Source organism: Zootoca vivipara, chromosome 15 (genome assembly GCF_965207765.1).
Source record: "Zootoca vivipara chromosome 15, rZooViv2.hap1.1, whole genome shotgun sequence".
Lineage (NCBI taxonomy): Eukaryota > Metazoa > Chordata > Lepidosauria > Squamata > Lacertidae > Zootoca > Zootoca vivipara.
Window position 1 is genome coordinate 6,352,062 of NC_142598.1, and position 18,374 is coordinate 6,370,435.

Consider the following 18,374-nt stretch of genomic DNA (forward strand, 5'->3'; position numbering starts at 1 on the left):
ACTTGCTACACTTTGCTTATCACCAGGAACCTGGGAGATCTCGACGGCATTATCATTTTGACTGGTACGATTTCATTAAAATGCAAATTTAATTGCCCTGTACACAGAGAAATACCATAGAGATTATCCTAAGGCCAATTAATTGCCCAAAGCTTCTGCAAAATCTTTTTGTGTGTGCTGGTCCAATTTCTGCTTCAGATACCCGAGTAATTCCCACCCCCGAAACTGTTTCCACATTACCACTTGACTGGTGCTATTTATAGGCTTGCCTTTTCTAAGAGCATCACACCAGGGCTGCATTTAATGAGGACCTCTGTTAAGTTGCATGACGCTGCTTCAAAGATGCTCTTTTATGTGCCACATACTCACTTTCTTAATTAAAGAAGAAGAAAGTTGCCATAGATCTCTAAGCACTTGGCATCCAAGGCTTTCTGATCTTGCATCTGGGCATCCATTTATTTCTCAATTATTTGTATTGCTTACCCTTTTTTAACTCACTGGATCTTACGTGCCAGCTCATCCTATTTCATGATCACACAAAGCAGATTATTCTGGGGGTCCTGATGATGAGCCTTTTGTGGGCTCATAAAAGGCTGCAGTGGCAGATCAAAATTCCTGAAACGTAGGGCTTATCCACACTTGGTTTGCCTTGCCGCTTTCCCCTGGGGAAACCCAGAGTTTAGTGCTAAATTAGGAACTAACACCAGCTGGGTATTCTGTGAATTGCTGTTTGTTCTGATTAGCGCTAAAGAGCAGGTTTTCTGGGGAAATGCAGCAGTGGAAGGGCAAAACTGTTTGGACTCGTGGCTACAAAACATGGGGCAAGCAGAAGTGTGGACCAACCCATTATGAAGCTGGAGGGTGTTGAGTTAGTGTAGATGTCATCTTTCCCTTACGTTGAGGTGGGAATCTGCTTGTCCCCACCTGCAGGCCCGTCCTAGCCATAGACGCTAGTGGCACGGAGAACCACGGCGCCGCGCGCTGGAGGGCGCTGGAAAGGCGCCAAGTGAGCGCAGGGTTCCGGCGATCTGGCCAGGACTGCGCTCCTTCTCCGAGGACTCCGCGCTGCGCCTCCTTCTCGTTTCCCCAGCGCTGGGTTCCGCTCAGTCAAGCTTCACCACCAGCGCGCGCACAGCGCCCAAGCGCTGGTGGCGAAGCTTGACTGAGCGGAACCCAGCGCTGGGGAAACGAGAAGGAGGCGCAGCGCGGAGTCCTCAGAGGTGGCCTCCCGCTGCTGCCGCGGTCCGCTAAGCACTCCTGGGCCCTTGGAGAGGCTCTGGAGGGGGGCGCTGGAGGGACCTAGCACCAGGGCGCTGGATGGGCTTAAGACGGCCCTGCCCACCTGTTTGGGAGCTGTAGAGGTTTTTATATGTTGCTGTAGATCTGTGGGTGCAAAATGCTTGGGTTCAGTCAGTGTTAGGATTTAATTAGAACTGGTATGTTAGGAGGGGGGGGCAGACCCAAGTGTGTATTGGAGGTAGTAAGTGGTCCCAATGATAAGCCTCTGCAATTATCACATGTAAAAGCTACTGAAGCAGGCACACTTCCTGGGTTGTGTACTAGGACAGTAATCTTCACCAAATGACAAGTGTTAATTGAAAAGACCAGTTTCCTTGTGAGGTGACCACCTGGGGGGATTTGAGGTTCAAAGCATTGAAAGGGAAAAGTATGAATAGGTGTGAAAAGCTAATCCCCTTTGAGATAAGGAGCTTTAGCCCATTGAAGGAGGGACCTTCCCCTGGGTTATAAAAGAGACCAGAATTTATGCCAGGGGAGAAGCAATGGGCTTGGAGTTTAATAATATAATAATAATAATTTATTATTTATACCCCGCCCATCTGGCTGGGTTTCCCCAGCTACTCTGGGCGGCTTCCAACAGAAAAATGAAATAAAACAATCTATTAAACATTAAAAGCCTCTGCCTTCAGAGGTCTTCTAAAAATCTGGTTGCTGTTTTTCTCTTTGACATCTGATGGGAGGGCGTTCCACAGGGTGGGCGCCACTACCGAGAAGGCCCTCTGCCTGGTTCCCTGCAACTTGGCTTCTCGCAACAAGGGAACTGCCAGAAGGCCCTCGGCACTGGACCTCAGTGTCCGGGCAGAACGATGGGGGTGGAGACGCTCCTTCAGGTATACTGGACTGAGGCCATTTAGGGCTTTAAAGGTCAGCACCAACACTTTGAATTGTGCTCGGAAACGTACTGGGAGCCAATGTAGATCTTTCAAGACCGGTGTTATGTGGTCCTGGCGGCCACTCCCAGTCACTAGTCTAGCTGCCACATTCTGGATTAATTGCAGTTTCCGGGTCACCTTCAATGGTAGCCCCACGTAGAACGCATTGCAATAGTCCAAGCGGGAGATAACTGGAGCATGCACCACTCTGGCGAGACAGTCTGCAGGCAGGTAGGGTCTCAGCCTGCGTACCAGATGGAGTTTAGTTGGGATGCACCACGCAGTGTAAGGTAAGGGATACTGATGCTCTTAGTAGGACATGAGCTGGTGCTTTTTATGCTGCTGCTGCTGTGACTGAGAGCCCCACTGTAAGCAGGCTCAGGTAGTACATTTGTGTAAATAAACCATATATCATAAAGACCAGATGGGACCCAGGTGGCGCTGTGGGTTAAACCACTGAGCCTAGGGCTTGCTGATCAGAAGGTCAGCAGTTCGAATCCCTGTGACGGGGTGAGCTCCCGTTGCTTGGTCCCAGCTCCTGCCAACCTAGCAGTTCGAAAGCACGTCAAAATGCAAGTAGATAAATAGGAACCGCTACAGCGGGAATGTAAACGGCGTTTCCATGTGCTGCTCTGGTTTGCCAGAAGCGGCTTTGTCATGCTGGCCACATGACCTGGAAGCTATACGCTGGCTCCCTCGGCCAATAATGCGAGATGAGCGCGCAACCCCAGAGTCGGTCACGACTGGACCTAATGTCAGGGGTCCCTTTACCTTTACCATAAAGACCAGGGGTCAACAAACTTTTTCAGCAGGGGCCAGTCCACTGTCCCTCACACCTGGTGGGGGGCCGGACTATTTTTTTTTTTGGGGGGGGGAATGAACGAATTCCTATGCCCCGCAAACAACCCAGAGGTGTATTTTAAATAAAAGGACACATTCTACTCATGTAAAAACACATTGATTCCCGGACCGTCTGCGGGCTGGATTTAGAAGGCGACCAGGCCACATCCGGCCCCCGGGCCTTAGTTTGCCTACCCATGACAAAGACACTCTACAGCCTCTGTGGTTCTTAATTTTCCAAAGGAAGCTTAAACCCCGGGTGAACACCAGGCATTCTTGAAGTATTGCGCACTACTCGGCAGAGACTGGGGTGATATGTAACAATATTATTATTGAATGGGGACATTTTCGCATGATGTTTCGGACCTTTGTGGTTAATTCGTCTGGCCTTCTTGACAGAAGGCAGTTCTCCATTTGAAGGGCGGTCTGCCTGGTCCAAATACAGTTTCAAAATGAAGAATCTTAAGAAAAGAAGGTTGGAGAGGCTCTGAAGTTACCTATCAACAATTATAAGCACCTGAGCTGCCATAAAGGTCACCTGCTGAGACGTCTTGGGCAGGATTTCACCTAGAAACTCTGTCAGCAGAAGCCCTGCACAAGAGCTTCTCCTTGCAATGCGACTTTCCTCGCCTTCCCCCTGAAATTGACTTGCGGAGTCCCCAAAACAGCATATAGGGAGAGGGAAGATGGTTACATTTGACAGGCTGATACATTTGTACAGATTGAACATTTGCAGTAGTGCAACACTGAAGTCCAACCCTTGTGTTTCATTATTACAGATAGTGATCATATCTATATTTGCCGCTATGCACATATAAAATTTACCATGCTTTTCTTTTAAATACAAATCTGTATGTGGCCCTTTTTTGGTGTGACACATTTCCTCTTTTTTTTAGTGCTATGTACCGGCAAGTGGCTACTCACACGGGTGGCGCTGTGGTCTAAACCGCTAAGCCTCTCGGGCTTGCCGGTCAGAAGGTTGGCGGTTCGCTGTGATAAATATGGCAGCCAGTTTTGTAAAATGTGGTTGGTGAAATAAGGAGTAAACATTGCCTGACTCCCAAGACAAGTGACCTTGAAAGGGCCTGAGAATGTCAACAAAAGTATACCCATCTGTGTTCCAGCAAGATGTTTTGAGATGCTTGTGGGAACTGAGAATCGGAATCTACCATGAGGAATTATTATTGCAAGAATGGAGACAATCTTTACAGTCAAAGGACATGAACATTGTAATAGCAGAGGAAGACAGTAGATACAATGCATCAAATGACAGTGATATCGAAAAACAAGATGAAGTTCAACAGGAAGAGATAGAGGAAAGAAATGAGGAGCACGCTCAACAAGAAGGATTGGAATTTATTCCTCCTACACTGGGGGAAGGACAAGAAATTCTCGGACTGACCAAAGTGATGGAACTTTTTGGAGTACAGAAGACACGCAAGGAAATGGTGGTGCAAAGAAGTGGGAAAATTCAGGGGGGCCATAAGAAAGGTTGGACTGTAAAACATTGGAAAAAGGGGGTGGGGTGAAGTAAGAATGGACAATTTGTTAGCAGGACAGATTAAAAGGATTGAAAACTGGACTGATGACTATGGAACTTGCTGGACTGGGGGGGGGTGGTTGGTTGGCTGGGGCCAGGGGAAGAACAGGTATACAGGTGTTACCAAATAGATATATAGTAAATTAAAATTTGGAATGATTAAATGGTTTAAAAAGAATGGAAGTACTTGGAGGATAAAAATTTAGGCAAGGGAAGAAAAGAAAGATTGACTAGATGGAATTATGATAATATCTGGAAATAAGAATATCAAATTTAGAATGTGATTTTGATAAATAGAATGGGAATAATGATAAGAAAACTGTTAAATGTGACATGGAAATGAAAATCAGAGTGGGGGGAGATCGGGGAAGCCCTTACAATGTTTATTGAAAATGAATGATTATAAATTTTCTTCTTTTTCTTTTTTTTAGGGGGGGTTGGGGGGTTTTTCTTTTTAGTCGTTTTTCCTTTCTTCTTCTTTTGTTATTCTTTTTTAGTATGAATTTAAAAAGTGCATATGGATAAATAGTTGGGTGGACACTCTCCTTCTTTCTGCCTTGTTATCCTGGAGCTCTCTGGTGGCAGAAGGGGGCACTGGGGCGGGGGAGAGGGAGGAGGGCACAAATCCAACTATAAAATGGACCACCTTTGACTGCCTACTTGCACGGGATTCTCTCGTGGCAGGAGAGGGACCGTGGAGGGGGGGTGGGAAGAAGGTGGAGAATATGTTATGTATGTATTGTTTTGTAATGTGTAAAATCAATAAAAAATTATTTTAAAAAAAGAAGGTTGGCGGTTCGAATCCCTGTGACGAGGTGAGCTCCCGTTGCTCGGTCTCAGCTCCTGCCAACCTAGCAGTTCGAAAGCTCGAAGTGCAAGTAAATAAATAGGTACCGCTTCGGCGGGAAGGTAAACGACATTTCTTTGTGCTGCTCTTGTTCACCAGAAGCAGCTTAGTCATGCTGGCCACATGACCCGGAAAACCTGTCTGCGGACAAACGCCGGCTCCCTCAGCCTATAAAGTGAGATGAGTGCTGCAACCCGAGAGTCGTCTGCGACTGGACTTAACTGTCAGGGGTCCTTTACCTTTACCTAAGTGGCTACTCGAGGGGTTTGCATAGCTTAACCCAGGGCAGAACTACACCCTACACTTACAAGGATGACTTATCTAGGAAGCCCACAAGGGAGCAATAGCACACTCCCCAGCAAGTGGTATTTAGAGGTGTGCTGCCTCGACCATGGAGGTGGAACAGCCATGGTGTGGCTTGTAGCCATGTTGGTAGCTGGCTCCTCTGCAAACCTGCCTTTAATCCCCTTTTAAAGCTATCTGGGTTGGTGGCCATCCCTGCCTCTTGCTGGAGCCAATTCAAATAACAATTAACAATGATAATAATGTATTTGTACCCCGCCCATCTGACTGGGTTGCCCCAGCCACTCTGGGAGACTTCTAACACATATGAAAACATAATAGAACATCACACATTAAAAGGCTTCCCTATATGGGGCTGCCGATAGATGTCTTCTAAAGCAGGCATAGGCAAACTCGGCCCTCCAGATGTTTTGGGACTACAACTCCCATCATCCCTAGCTAACAAGACTCGTGGTCAGGGATGATGGGAGTTGTAGTCCCAAAACATCTGGAGGGCCGAGTTTACCTATGCCTGTTCTAAAGGTTGTATTCATTTTGTTGACATCTGCGTTCCACAGGGTGAAATTATTTTGCCTGTCCTGAGTCTTACTTATTTATTAAGTTTATATACCACCCTTCCTCCAAAGATCAAGAAGTGGTTCTGGGACTCTTTTTGAAGAGGCTTTCCTTTCCTTTCCTTTTATCACTATCCACTTTCTCCACACCCCATGATTAATTTTATGCTCCTCTGATCACGTCTCCTCTTTCTAGCTTCCCCCACGTTCCCCCCCCAAACTAAGCCCCCCATGAAGTCATAACTTTGTCCCCCCCTTCATATTTCCCAAGGCCCTTTTTGCACCCAGCTTTTCAAGATCATTTCCGAGGCCCCTTTTTGCATGCTTGGCCTCGCGAGCTCCTTCCTTCTGTCCAGGTTCTGTATTCAAAACAGGACACACGCCTTCCTTCCCAGGGAGAGTTTTTTGGATTTGATATCCCGCTTTATCACTACCCGAAGGAGTCTCAAAGCAGCTAACAATCTCCTTTCCCTTCCTCCCCCACAACAAACACTCTGTGAGGTGAGTGGGACAGAGAGACTTCAGAGAAGTGTGACTAGCCCAAGGTCACCCAGCAGCTGCATGTGGAGGAGCAGAGACACGAACCCGGTTCCCCAGATTACGAGTCTGCCGCTCTTAACCACTACACCACACTGGCGGAGACACAGAAAAGTCATAGACTTATGAACAAATCCAATCGGGAGAATGCGTTGTCACTGTGCTACCAGGCACTTCTGGAACATGGATTGGACCACAAGTGCATCAGCAAAGTGCAAGAGGTTTTGCCATTGATAGGATAAGGGCTTGGAGCGCCCCCACCATAGGTGCCAACCCCCTGGGGCCGTGTGTGCCAAATTCCCTTTGAAGGGGCCAGGCACCCACAAATTTCAGTGCCAGGGCCATTTACGCTGCATGGCACCAAGGCCGGATTTAGGTTTGATGAGGCCCTAAGCTACTGAAGGTAATGGGGCCCTTAATATGTCCATCTGTCCTTTGTCAACAACAAATTGTTGCTGTTTTTGTGTTGAATATACAGTATGCTATATGGTAATTGATTATAGGGACCCAGGTGTCGCTGTGGGTTAAACTACAGAGTCTAGAGCTTGCTGATCAGAAGGTTGACGGTTGGAATCCCTGCAACGGGGTGAGCTCCTGTTGTTCGGTCCCAGCTCCTGCCAACCTAGCAGTTCGAAAGCACATCAAAGTGCAAGTAGATAAACGGCGTTTCCGTGCACTGCTCTGGTTCTCCAGAAGCAGCTTTGTCATGCTGGCCACATGACCCGGAAGCTGTCTGCGGACAAACGCCGGCTCTCTTGGCCTATAGAGCGAGATGAGCGCCGCAACCCCAGAGTCGGACACGACTGGACCTGATGGTCAGGGGCCCATTTACCTTTACCTATATGGTAATTGATGGACCTAATAGGTATCTAAAGCCATTTGCACATAACAAAATATGTATTTTATGAAAGTAATTGTTGAACTTATATTTTGGAAATGTGCATCCAGTGTTTTTTTTCCCTTTAAATTTTTTTTGGCCCCCCCCAAGGGAGTGGCTCCCTAAGCTATAACTTGTTTAGTTTATACGTAAATCCGGCACTGTGGCACCCATGGCCCTGGGTACCCACAGTCACGGAGCCAAGCTGGCCCTCCTGGCCCTCACCCGTACCTTGCAACCTCAAAGCCGGCCTTTTTTATTTAATTTAATTTTTTTATTTAAAAAACCCAACTATTAATTTTGCACATAGTTTAGGAAAAGAATAAAACGCAACAGGAGAGAAATGGGGAACCGCATTTTGGTGGACAGCGGATGGGAACAATGTAGGTGACCGGGAGGTGTCGTGGGCTTCGCAGAAGGGATACAATAATAGAAGAGGGAAGCTGGAAATGAGCGCGGAGGGGGAGGCATTAAAATACTGTATATCAGAGCAATTCTGCAAAAATCATGCCTTTCCCTCCGTTTGCCATATGTCCGCCCAGGGGAGCTGCGCCCTGCTCGTGTCAATAGCGGATCAAGGGGCTGCATTGCTCGATCCTGCAAATCAGAGAATCGGACTCCTGCTGCTTTTGCGCTTTGGCAGGAATTGCGGCAGCTTGCATCACCGCTCGGAGGTGCTTGTTTTTAAAGCGGTTGTTTAGCTGCTTTGTGCAAATAAAGGAAAAATAAATAAGTAAATACATCAATAAAAATACATCTTCAGGCGGGCCTAAAAAATCTTCTGGCTGAGTCCTGCCAGACCACAGGCGGCTTCTCCTTTTGAATGGAGCCGGAGTAGCTGCGCATGCGTGCCACTCTTCCCTTTTCCTATCTCTACGGGGTGGGGAGGCGGGGCTTAAACTGCCTTTGACCGCCTTCCTTTTGCGACAGCTGCCGTAAGTGAGCACCGGAAGTGCTCCGCGCAGATTCCACGAGGGCGTCGGGCGTGCGAGTTCTTCGTGGGTACGGAAGGGAGCGAGGGGCGGGGGACGGGACACGGGCGAGGCAGGGCAGCGGAGGGGCATGGAGGTTTAAGGCTTAGACCTGCCTGGCATGTACACGTGTGAAGGCGTGCGCGCAACATCATGCAGGGCAGCAGCACGTGTAAGCGCCCTTGATTGTACCTGCCACACCCTTTGAGAACCACTGCTTTATGCTGTATTGTTAGCATTGTGTTCAGTCTGCCCATAGCTGCCAAGTTATCCCTTTTTTAAAGGGATTTTCCCTTATGCTGAATAGGCTTCCTCGCGAGAAAAGGGAAAACTTGGCAGCTATGAGTCTGCCAGGCCACAGTATAGAGCCCAAGAAGCAGACTCCCATCATCCTGCCCAGGAGTGGCGCAGATGTCTGCTGCCACCTGGGGCTTATGGGATAAGGAGCAGTATAAATGTCAAGTGTCAATAAATGTTATGGACTGAGACACTGAGGGATCCCCATGGGTGGCAGTGCGGGTCTGGGTGTTAACAAGAGGCTTTCTCTCCCTTGCAGATTCCTGAGTGTTGTTATTTTTTGAAATGTCTTTTATCCTTGCAGGAAGAAAGCAACTTTCCAGCGCAACCTTCCCTTCTTTCCCCGACGCCACCCAGTAAAATAATAATAATAGTAATAATAGTAATAATAATAGCGGTTAGAGCAACGCTTGGATGGCTGATCAAGGTGTAGAGAAGTGTCAGGAGACACCAAGAGCTGAAGACTTGGTAATGGACAGTGAAGAGGAAGAGGCAGTGACTGACCAGAAGGAAGAAGGAAGTGAGGCTCAGTTGGATCTCTCCACTGAAGATGGCGGCAAAAAAGTTGTGCCAGGCATAATTTACCTTGGTCACATCCCTCCTCGCTTCCGGCCACGACACGTTCGTAACTTGCTTAGTGTGCATGGTGAAGTAGGACGTATTTTCCTGCAGCCTGAAGGTGAGAGCCTTTATGTGTATTGGGGAGCAGTGGACAGGGGTGGGTGGGTCTGCCAGTCGTCTGAATAGGGTCAGGCAGAATAAACAAAGCAAAATACCATTTGGATGCAGGTGTCTTAGAACTGCTGTCAGCATCTGGTATGGGAAGCGTATGAAAGACGGGGAGATTTGTGTAGAGAAGCTGATTTCAGTGTGTTATTTGATTTATGATCTGTATGCCACGTTAATTGAAGTGTTGTACAATTCTTACTTTTTCAAAGGGTATGAAGAAACTACAGTTGAGCGAGAAATCTAGAAGCCAGTGGATGTGTGGACTGAGGTTGCATTTAAAACTAGGCCATTGTCACATTCTGTACAAACCTGTAACCCTCCTCTCTGTGTTCCTGCAGAGCGATTTATACGAAAGAAAAAGAAGAAAGCGGGTAGCAATGCCAAGAACTTCACTGAAGGCTGGGTAGAATTCAGGGATAAGCGTGTGGCAAAGGTGGTAGCTGCCAGTTTGCACAATACGCCCATGGGTGTCCGCAGGAGGAGCCGATTCCATTATGACCTCTGGAATATGAAGGTAAGCGGGTGCTGAGGGCTGCACCAGTAAATAAGGATTACTCCCTTCGCATCTTGTTGATCTTGTGCAGTGTTTCTCAACCTTTTTTGGGCCAAAGCACACTTGTTCCATGAAAAAAATCACGAGGCACACCACCATTAAAAAAATTAAAAAAATTAACTCTGTGCCGCCCTATATTGACTATATAATTATGACTGTAAGAAACACTTGCCAATTGCTGTGTTGGTTGCAATCTCCTGTAATAAGGCTTCACAAGCCGCTGATTTCTCTGCCAGCACAATCCTTTGCTCAGCAAGTTTCAGGTTGAGCTCATCCAGCCAGCTTCTTTAAGTTTGTCTAAAACCACCCTCCTGTGGTGGTGGCTGTTGAGAGCTGCGCTCGCCCCGCGTCGTGACCCGGCCGGCTTCCTTTCCGGTGGGTCAGTTTCTTTATATTGGCGGCCGCCAGGCACGTGACAATGCAAATCACCCTTCTCGTCGCCGCACGTCGCGGCACACCAGCCAGTGTCTCGCGGCACACTAGTGTGCCGCGGAACAGCGGTTGAGAAACGCTGATCTTGTGACTTAAAACTCTCAGTTGAAGGAATGAGGTGTAAAGTGGCCTTCTGAAGTTACCGGGCCTTCCCCTCTCCCTCTCGCACTCTCATTGGATGGAGTCATGAGTTTGCAAAAGCCTCTCTCTCATCCACCTTCTATTCATTAATGTGGTGCAAAACAAACTGCTTTGCAAAACTATGCTTGGATGAGCGGGCACAAATATCACAATGCTTCTTGCACCCAAAAGCCCAGTGAGCTGGGGTGGGGAAACAGGGATGGTCAAATCCAGAGTTGACCCTCAAAGTAATATTTCACTTCCAAGGAGAAGAAACAATGAATCCATATGGGTATCTTTTCATATGCGAACAGCGTTGCATTGGCAAATCAGCTACATTCTGGAATAGCAATGGGCTGCTTCCAAATGTACGTCATGAGGGGATCCTTTTGGGGGAGTATATTCATTTCTCTGCTCCCATTCCAGCTCCTTTTAAGGATGTCAGATCATCCAAGTAAAAGTTCTCCATATCACTACAATGTTTAATGCTGCGTGATGTGCCCCGGACTAATGTCTGGAGAACAGAGGTGCTTCTTGATCATTCAGACATTGGCCATTCCTGGTTGCACGATTGTCAAATCTTTTAAGCCTACGTTTTTAATAAAGGGAAGGAAAAGAGACCACAGGACTCTATGCACCGTATAAAGTATCACTTTTAGAAAGTGTTAAGAAGATGCTGTACCTCTGCTGCTGGAGGCAGCATGCCTTTAAATGCTGTTGCTGAGAGTGGCCAGTGGAGGACGTGGTCTTGGGTTCAGATCCCTCTTTCAAGCTTCCCATAGGGGCTTCTGGTTGGCCACGGTGAGAAGCAGGGTGCTGGACTCGGTGGGCCTTTGGCCTTAAGTTCCCTTCTCTTTTGTCCCCAGTATCTGCACCGCTTCAAGTGGACTCACCTGAGTGAGCGACTGGCCTACGAGCGTCAGGTGCGGCAGCAGCGCATGCGGGCCGAAGTTTCACTGGCCAAGCGCGAGACCAATTTCTACCTGCAGAATGTGGAGAAGAGCAAGCGCTTTTCGGAAAAGGGCAGTCGGGGAGGACAGGAGGAGAAGAGCTGGGGCTTTGTCCAGCGCCAGACGGAGGAAGAAATCCAGACCAGCAAAGGGAACAAGCGCCTGAAGAAGCAGTTGGCCCGGGCTGCTGAGATCCAACAGAAATCCCAGTCAAACAGCTCTCTGCTATCCAAGATCTTCAATATCCAACAGTAGTGCTTGTCCTCTGGAAAGTCAGACTTGCTGCTGATCCTGGTTTAGCTGCTAAGCCAAGCAGACTCAGTCTATTCTTAAACCTACCAAAGCAGGCAGGGAAAGTTCATTCGTTGTTGTTGAAAGGTGCACCGCACATTTTATACATACGCTGTGGATGTAAAACTTGTTGATCTTTCTGCTGTACGAAGCCTCTCTTTAAGGGAGCTGTCTGGCTTTGCCTGAGCAGCATTAAAGCTTTCCCCTGTGGGGATTTGGCAAAGGTTTGCCCTTTTGGTGGTCCTCTTGGTGACTTGAGATTGGCACTGGCTGTCCCACCTTGCCCAGTCCTGAATCAAGTTCCGAAGTTGATCCAGCGGAAGAGTGCGCTGTTCTAGATCGGATGATGCTGTTGGGGAGGGGAGCTGAAACTAGCTAGAGTCCAGTTGCTAATAGGAACCTTGGTCTTCATTCAGAAATCAAGGGGGAATAAAGGAACAGGCCAAGCTCCGCCTTTGTGGATTTTATAGACATTTCAGTTCTCTGCCGCTGATCATCCAAGATACTTTGGAATGAGAAGCGTCAAATGGGGACTCTACGTATTTTGGTGACAGTAAGGTGATAATACTGTTAAGTCAATATGCAGCGGATATTTGAAACCAACATCTGGGGCTAAAACAGCAATAAACGTACAGACCCCATGAATACTGTGAGGCTAAAAATGTTATTTTCCCAAAAAGTATTGAATTGGGTTTGGGGTTGCTTTATCATTTTCATATCTTGTCCAAAAAATATGGTCTGTTACTACTGGAATTGTTTCCATTTATTTTATTTTATTTTTTGCATTTTACAATGTTTCAACAATAGAACTTAAGCCTAAGCAGATTCCACCTACATTATGAATTATTTCCATTTTTAATGTATGTGTGTGTGAGAGAAAGCAGGTACCAACTGGTAAATAAAAAAATCATTTTGAAGCACTGGTTGTCTGTTCTTCAACCACAGTATGTGGTACATGAAGTGGGAAGTGTTCTAAAGTAGCATCTGATTCCATGTTTAGGTAAAAGAAGAGTTGGTTTATTGTAGCTCTGGTTTGAAATGCTCAACATTTCTCTGGTAAGCCATATGCTAAATGTGACATACAACTTCATTATGCAGGAAAAGCTTGAAACAGAATACAGCTTTGCGGGTCCACGATCTCGAGGAGTTGGAATTGTGTCTGGTTCTTGGAGCCCAGAAATCCTGAGAAAAGCTTCCACCTTTCCATCCAAATGTCTTTTCTCTGCTGGAATAGGATGTGTTTGAGTTCTGCAATATGGCTTCTGAATCTTGCCTCCAGAGGAGGGAGATATGGGAAGGCATAGAAATAAGGTGGTATAACGATGAACGTTGAGTTTACATATGAAGTGAAATTCATTCTCTGCCTCTAAGTGAAAGATGGAGAGGTTCCTGCTGTACTGATGGGAGAAGGCAGGCATAAAAATAAAAGCAATTTGACAAGCTCTGAAAGGCTTTGAGAATTTCTCCTCCTATCTCTACACCCTTAACTTTCCCTTCAAAACTGACCTATTTGTATCCCATTTGTGTTGTCCTAAATTAATGATTTAACCTCTGTCTTTATTGCCCCATCGCAGGACTGAAACTGCCTTGGTTTTGCACTGGTTTATGATCTGCAGCAGGCTATGGAAAGAGGTGAAAGCTGCCTCCTAGTCCTGCTGGATTTCTCAGTAGCCTTTGGTACCATACCAGTGATTCTTATCCCTCCTCCTGGGCTGTATCCAGAAAAGTAGTGTTGTGGGGGCGAGTGTTCAGACCTCTGGGAAGTCACTTGTGGGGTGCCTCAGGGCTCTGTCCTCTCCATGTTTTTTAACATCTATATGAAGCCTCTGGGACAGATCATCGGGGTTTGGGATAAGTATGTGGATGATACCCAGCTCTACCTTTTTAAAAATTGGAACCAGTAAAGGTGGTGAGCGTCCTGTGTGTCTGGAGGTGGTTGGAAGATGGATGGCAGTTAATGGATTGAGGTTGAGTCCTGACAAGACAGAAACATTGTTTTTTTGGGGGGGGGCGGGGCAGGTGTGAGGAATCCCTGATCCTGAATGGGGTAACTGTGCCCCGGAAGGACCAGGTGCGCAGTCTGGGAGTCATTTTGGACTCTCAGCTGTCCATGGAGGTACAAGTCAATTCTGTGTCCAGGGTGGCTGCCTATCAGCTCTGTTTAGTATGCCAGCTGAGACCCTATTTATTTTTTTCAAAGTGGTTTACAAAAAGATAAAAAGAACATCAAGAAAAATTGTTGCATTTCCATTTTAGAAATAGAAAGGCTTGTGGTTGGTTTGCATCATAGAAAACTGTGCCATGACACATTAGTGTCGGCTGCAGTTTGTGTGTGTGTTGCGCAAGCACTCCCCACTCTCCTCAAAGGGCTGGAAAAGGGTCAGTTTTAACCTCTGGTTTGCTAGTAAAACTAAATTACTGTGTTGCCAAATGATGCATGTCTAAAAAGCGTTTCACCAACATGAAAAGTTTGGAAAGCTCTGCCCTACAATGTAGAAATCTGCATACAGTTTCCCATCCCATTTGAAACCACACTGGACCTTGCTTAGTTTTGCAAATGTGTTAGCAGGTTTATAAGTGCACCACTAGGCATCATCATCTTCATTTTTAAAAAATTCTATTTCTGGTGATCTTGACCACAAAGCCCCAGGTTGGGTTACAGCAATTTAAAAATACTGTATTAAAACAAAATAGTCAAAATAGGGAGAATCCTAAAACATGTCTCGGGGGTCAAAGACCATGTAGAGATGCATCTTCAGCAACTCCAAAGCAAACTCTTAACAGTCCCTCACTGAGGCTGTTTTGTGGGCCAGAACCTCATTGCAGAGGCCACCATGTTGTGGGGTGCATTTCATTTCCATCCAAAAGGAGGCTTTGGGGACAAAAGATGTGCTTTTGGCTGCATTGCAATGGCAAGGTATTGCCACAAGGGGGAGGCAGAGTATGCACAAACTTCTATACCAGAGGCAGGGACACTTTTAAAGCTGGAGGGCTGCATTCTCTCTCTTGGGCAGGCATCCCCAAACTTCGGCCCTCTAGATGTTCTGGACTACAATTCCCATCATCCCTGACCACTGGTCCTGTTAGCTAGGGATCATGGGAGTTGTAGGCCAAAACATCTGGAGGGCCGCAGTTTGGGGATGCCTGCTCTTGGGCAACCTTCTGGGGGCCAAATGCCAGTAGTGGACAGGCGCAAAGCCAAAAGTTGGCAGAGAAACAAAACTGGCTTTTATTTTTGTGTTTCAAGCTACATTCCATCCAGGTGAAAAGCACTCAGGGGAGGCAGCAGCAGGGAATGTGAGCTGCAGACTGCCCAGAGGGCAATGAGTTTTTGCGATTTGTTGGTCCCCCTTTAATGCTCTGGAAGGGGCAGCCTGAGGACTTGCCCTGGAATCGCACAACTTGAGCCAGCTCCTTAGGCCTTTCAGTTTTAGCAGCAGGTCTTAAGAGGCTCCTCTAAATAAAGCTCCTCTTACTATAGGTTCCTGTTCTTGAACTCAGAAACATTGTTCGCACTCCTGCTGTGCAAAGCAGCAAACACATTTTTCCAATTGTGGAAAAACCACAGAGCCTAGGGCTTGCTGATCAGAAGGGAGGCAGTTCGAATCCCTGCGACGGGGGGGGGGGGTGAGCTCCCTTTCCTCAATCCCAGCTCCTGCCAACCTAGCAGTTCGAAAGCACGTCAAAGTGCAAGTAGATAAATAGGTACCGCCACAGTGGGAAGGTAAACAGCGTTTCCATGTGCTGCTCTGGTTCACCAGAAGCGGCTTAGTCATGCTGCCCACATGACCTGGAAGCTGTACGCCGGCTCCCTCGGCCAATAATGCGAGATGAGCGCCGCAACCCCAGAGTCGGTCACGACTGGACCTAATGGTCAGGGGTCCCTTTACCTTTACCCAGACAAAACTGCCCCTCCCCACAGAAGAGGGAAATAGCAGCAAGGCTTACAGGAACCCCAAGGTTCCCCAAATTATTACGGGAGGGAGGAATCTCAAAAGGGAAAACCCAGAAGCAGCTCAATATGGACTGACTTGAGCAAAGGAAAGGGGGAATGGAGCACCACAGAAGCTGCTGGTGGCTGGAACCCTGAAGAGGAGCACTCCGTTTAACGGGCCCACGAGCCGCCCCTGAACCAAGCCACCCGCTCGGCAAGTCCCTGCACGCTGCTCTAAACCGGCGCAGTGCAGCACGGGGACACTCTTCTGCGGCTCCGGAAATCACTTATGCGCATGCCCAGACACTGAAAATTGCGCCTGCGCAGAAGCCATTTTCAGCACCACAGACATGCACAGAGTAATCCAGCCCATGCCTGGTAAGCCTTGCCGACCCCTGGTGTAAGTCAAATGCCTTGCGAGTCAAATGTTTTGGCTCCCGAATGCCGCAAACCTGGGAGTGTTCCGGTTTGTGAACATTCTTTGGAACCCGAACGTCTGATGCTGCTTCCGATTGGCTGCAGGAGCTTCCTGCAGCCAATTGGAAGACGCACCTTGGTTTCAAAAAGTTTTGGAAGTCTAACGGACTTCGGTAATGGACTCCGTTCGACTTCCGAGGCACGACTGTGAATTCATAAAAGGGGAATAAATCTTTAGGAATGAGGCAAAGAGGTTAACACCACATGAGCTGATAGCTGCAGGGGTGTCCCGGGGGGGGGGCATGTGCCCGGAAGGGGGGAGGTAGAGATGACAAGCCCCTGTATACACATCTGAATCTGTGTATGTTCATGTTTTTGTGCACAGCTCCCAAGCCCTTGTACACAGCCTACATGCATAAAGCTTGTCCCTATGTAAAGATTACACAGGTGGTCAGTTTAACCCCTGCAGCTTGGGGCTGGACTGACCAGTGCTGTCCTTCCCCATCTGCATTCAATCTACACCTTCAAGATACTATTACCTCCTATGAACCCGGCCAGGTTCTGAGATCTTTGTTCTGAGATCTTTGGGGGAGGGCCCTCTTTAGGTCCCACCACCCTCACAACTGGCAGGGCCATGGGACAGGGCCTTCTTGGTGGCTGCTCCCAGACTTTGGAACTTTGTGTCTCTACAGCAGAGTTGAACTCTAGAATATAATTTCTCATTTAAAATGCCTCCCTCAACTCCCCTCCTTTCTGCGGCTGCTGTAAGGGGGCAATTGTTCTCTTGGTACAAGTAATAGTAGAAAAAGAGCCTGTTCTCTATTTTTTGAAGCAACACTTCTAGCAGTGTGAAATGGCCAGTTGTGCAGTACACAGCACCTTGCAGTTTAACATCTGTGCTTTTAGTTGCTTGTGCATTTAAAAAGTTGCAGCTGCCCCTCTTCTCAAGAGAATTGTGTGTTCTTGAAAGAAGCTGAAACCTTGAGAATGTCACCACTCAACAAAAATTTAATAGGACATTCCCAAAAGGCAAAAAAAGTGGGGGGCACAGTAATTACCAGCAACAAGTACCAGAAAATAGGGGCTGTACCTTTGACAAGAGTATCTCTGAGCACAAGTCAAATGCACAATACTGAAAAAATGTATTGCTATCAAAGGAACTGCACAATTTGCAAAAGCAGTTAAAATAATAAAAAAAATTCTGAGCTCTTCAGATCTTCAGAATTTTTTTTCCTATGAGGAAATATAAGACTATTGACACTGCTTCTCAACAGGAAATGGAGTTGGCATCTTTCAGGCACGCCCTACTTCTAAATTTTTTTTTTAAACGTTTCTGGTTCCAGAGAATTCATTTTCTTCCTGGTCAAGTTGCCAACTCTAAGCTCCCTTGTGACACAAAAAATATAGTGTTTTAGATTGCTGTTTCAGTTAGGGCAGTTAGATTGCTGTTTTCAGTTGGAAAAAAGCTATCTTGACTGAATCTAAACTACCTCAATTTGCTCTTCACCAGTTTCTTGCTGACAGGAAACATTTAGGAGGCAAAAGTAAACAATACAACCCTTCCACAATTAGTTCTATAAAAAATAAATAGAAAAACTGTAGATTGGAGGTGGGAGCCCCCAATCCAGATCAGGAACTTGCTAGTGAGGCAGAAGGTAAGGTATCTATTTCTAACCCAAGACCTAGTTTTCTGCCTGTTGATTTCAATCTGACTCCATGCATATCAAAGATACCTGAAATAATCAGGTAGAAATAAGGAGTCATTATTTGGTTCCTTAGATCTAATTGTTGAGTGACACAGAATGCTCAAACTAGTCTATAATGTATCCTAGTATTTTAACCTGATTTATATTGTTGTTGTAATTTTAAAATTGATTTTCTTGCTTTTTTGTAAACTGCTTAGATGGTTCCCCCTTTTTAAAATGTTTGATATTTTACTATGTTTTATATGTGCTGTAAGCCACCCAAAGTGGCTGGGGAAACCCAGCAAGATGGGTGGGGTATAAATAGT

At 46.9% G+C, this 18,374-nt stretch overlaps 1 protein-coding gene and 1 long non-coding RNA gene across 4 annotated transcripts in view; both read left to right on the top strand.

Moving 5' to 3' along the window:
* The window catches only part of LOC148683350 (uncharacterized), a 135,677-nt gene that overhangs the window by 65,395 nt on the left and 51,908 nt on the right, over positions 1-18,374 (top strand). The window lies entirely within an intron of this gene.
* Positions 8,582-12,932, top strand: ABT1 (activator of basal transcription 1). 3 transcript variants are annotated; one of them, XM_088658502.1, is made up of 5 exons: positions 8,584-8,671; positions 9,197-9,212; positions 9,314-9,616; positions 10,005-10,180; positions 11,638-12,932. In XM_088658502.1, exons 3-5 carry the CDS (start codon positions 9,352-9,354, stop codon positions 11,974-11,976), a joined length of 780 nt encoding a protein of 259 aa, XP_088514628.1. In that variant the 5' UTR covers positions 8,584-8,671; positions 9,197-9,212; positions 9,314-9,351; the 3' UTR covers positions 11,977-12,932. The 3 variants fall into 3 exon arrangements, with proteins under 3 accessions (XP_034953087.1, XP_088514628.1, XP_088514629.1); XM_035097196.3 differs by lacking the exon at positions 9,197-9,212 and having other exon boundaries at positions 8,582-8,671; positions 9,242-9,616; XM_088658503.1 differs by lacking the exon at positions 9,197-9,212 and having other exon boundaries at positions 8,628-8,812; positions 9,242-9,616.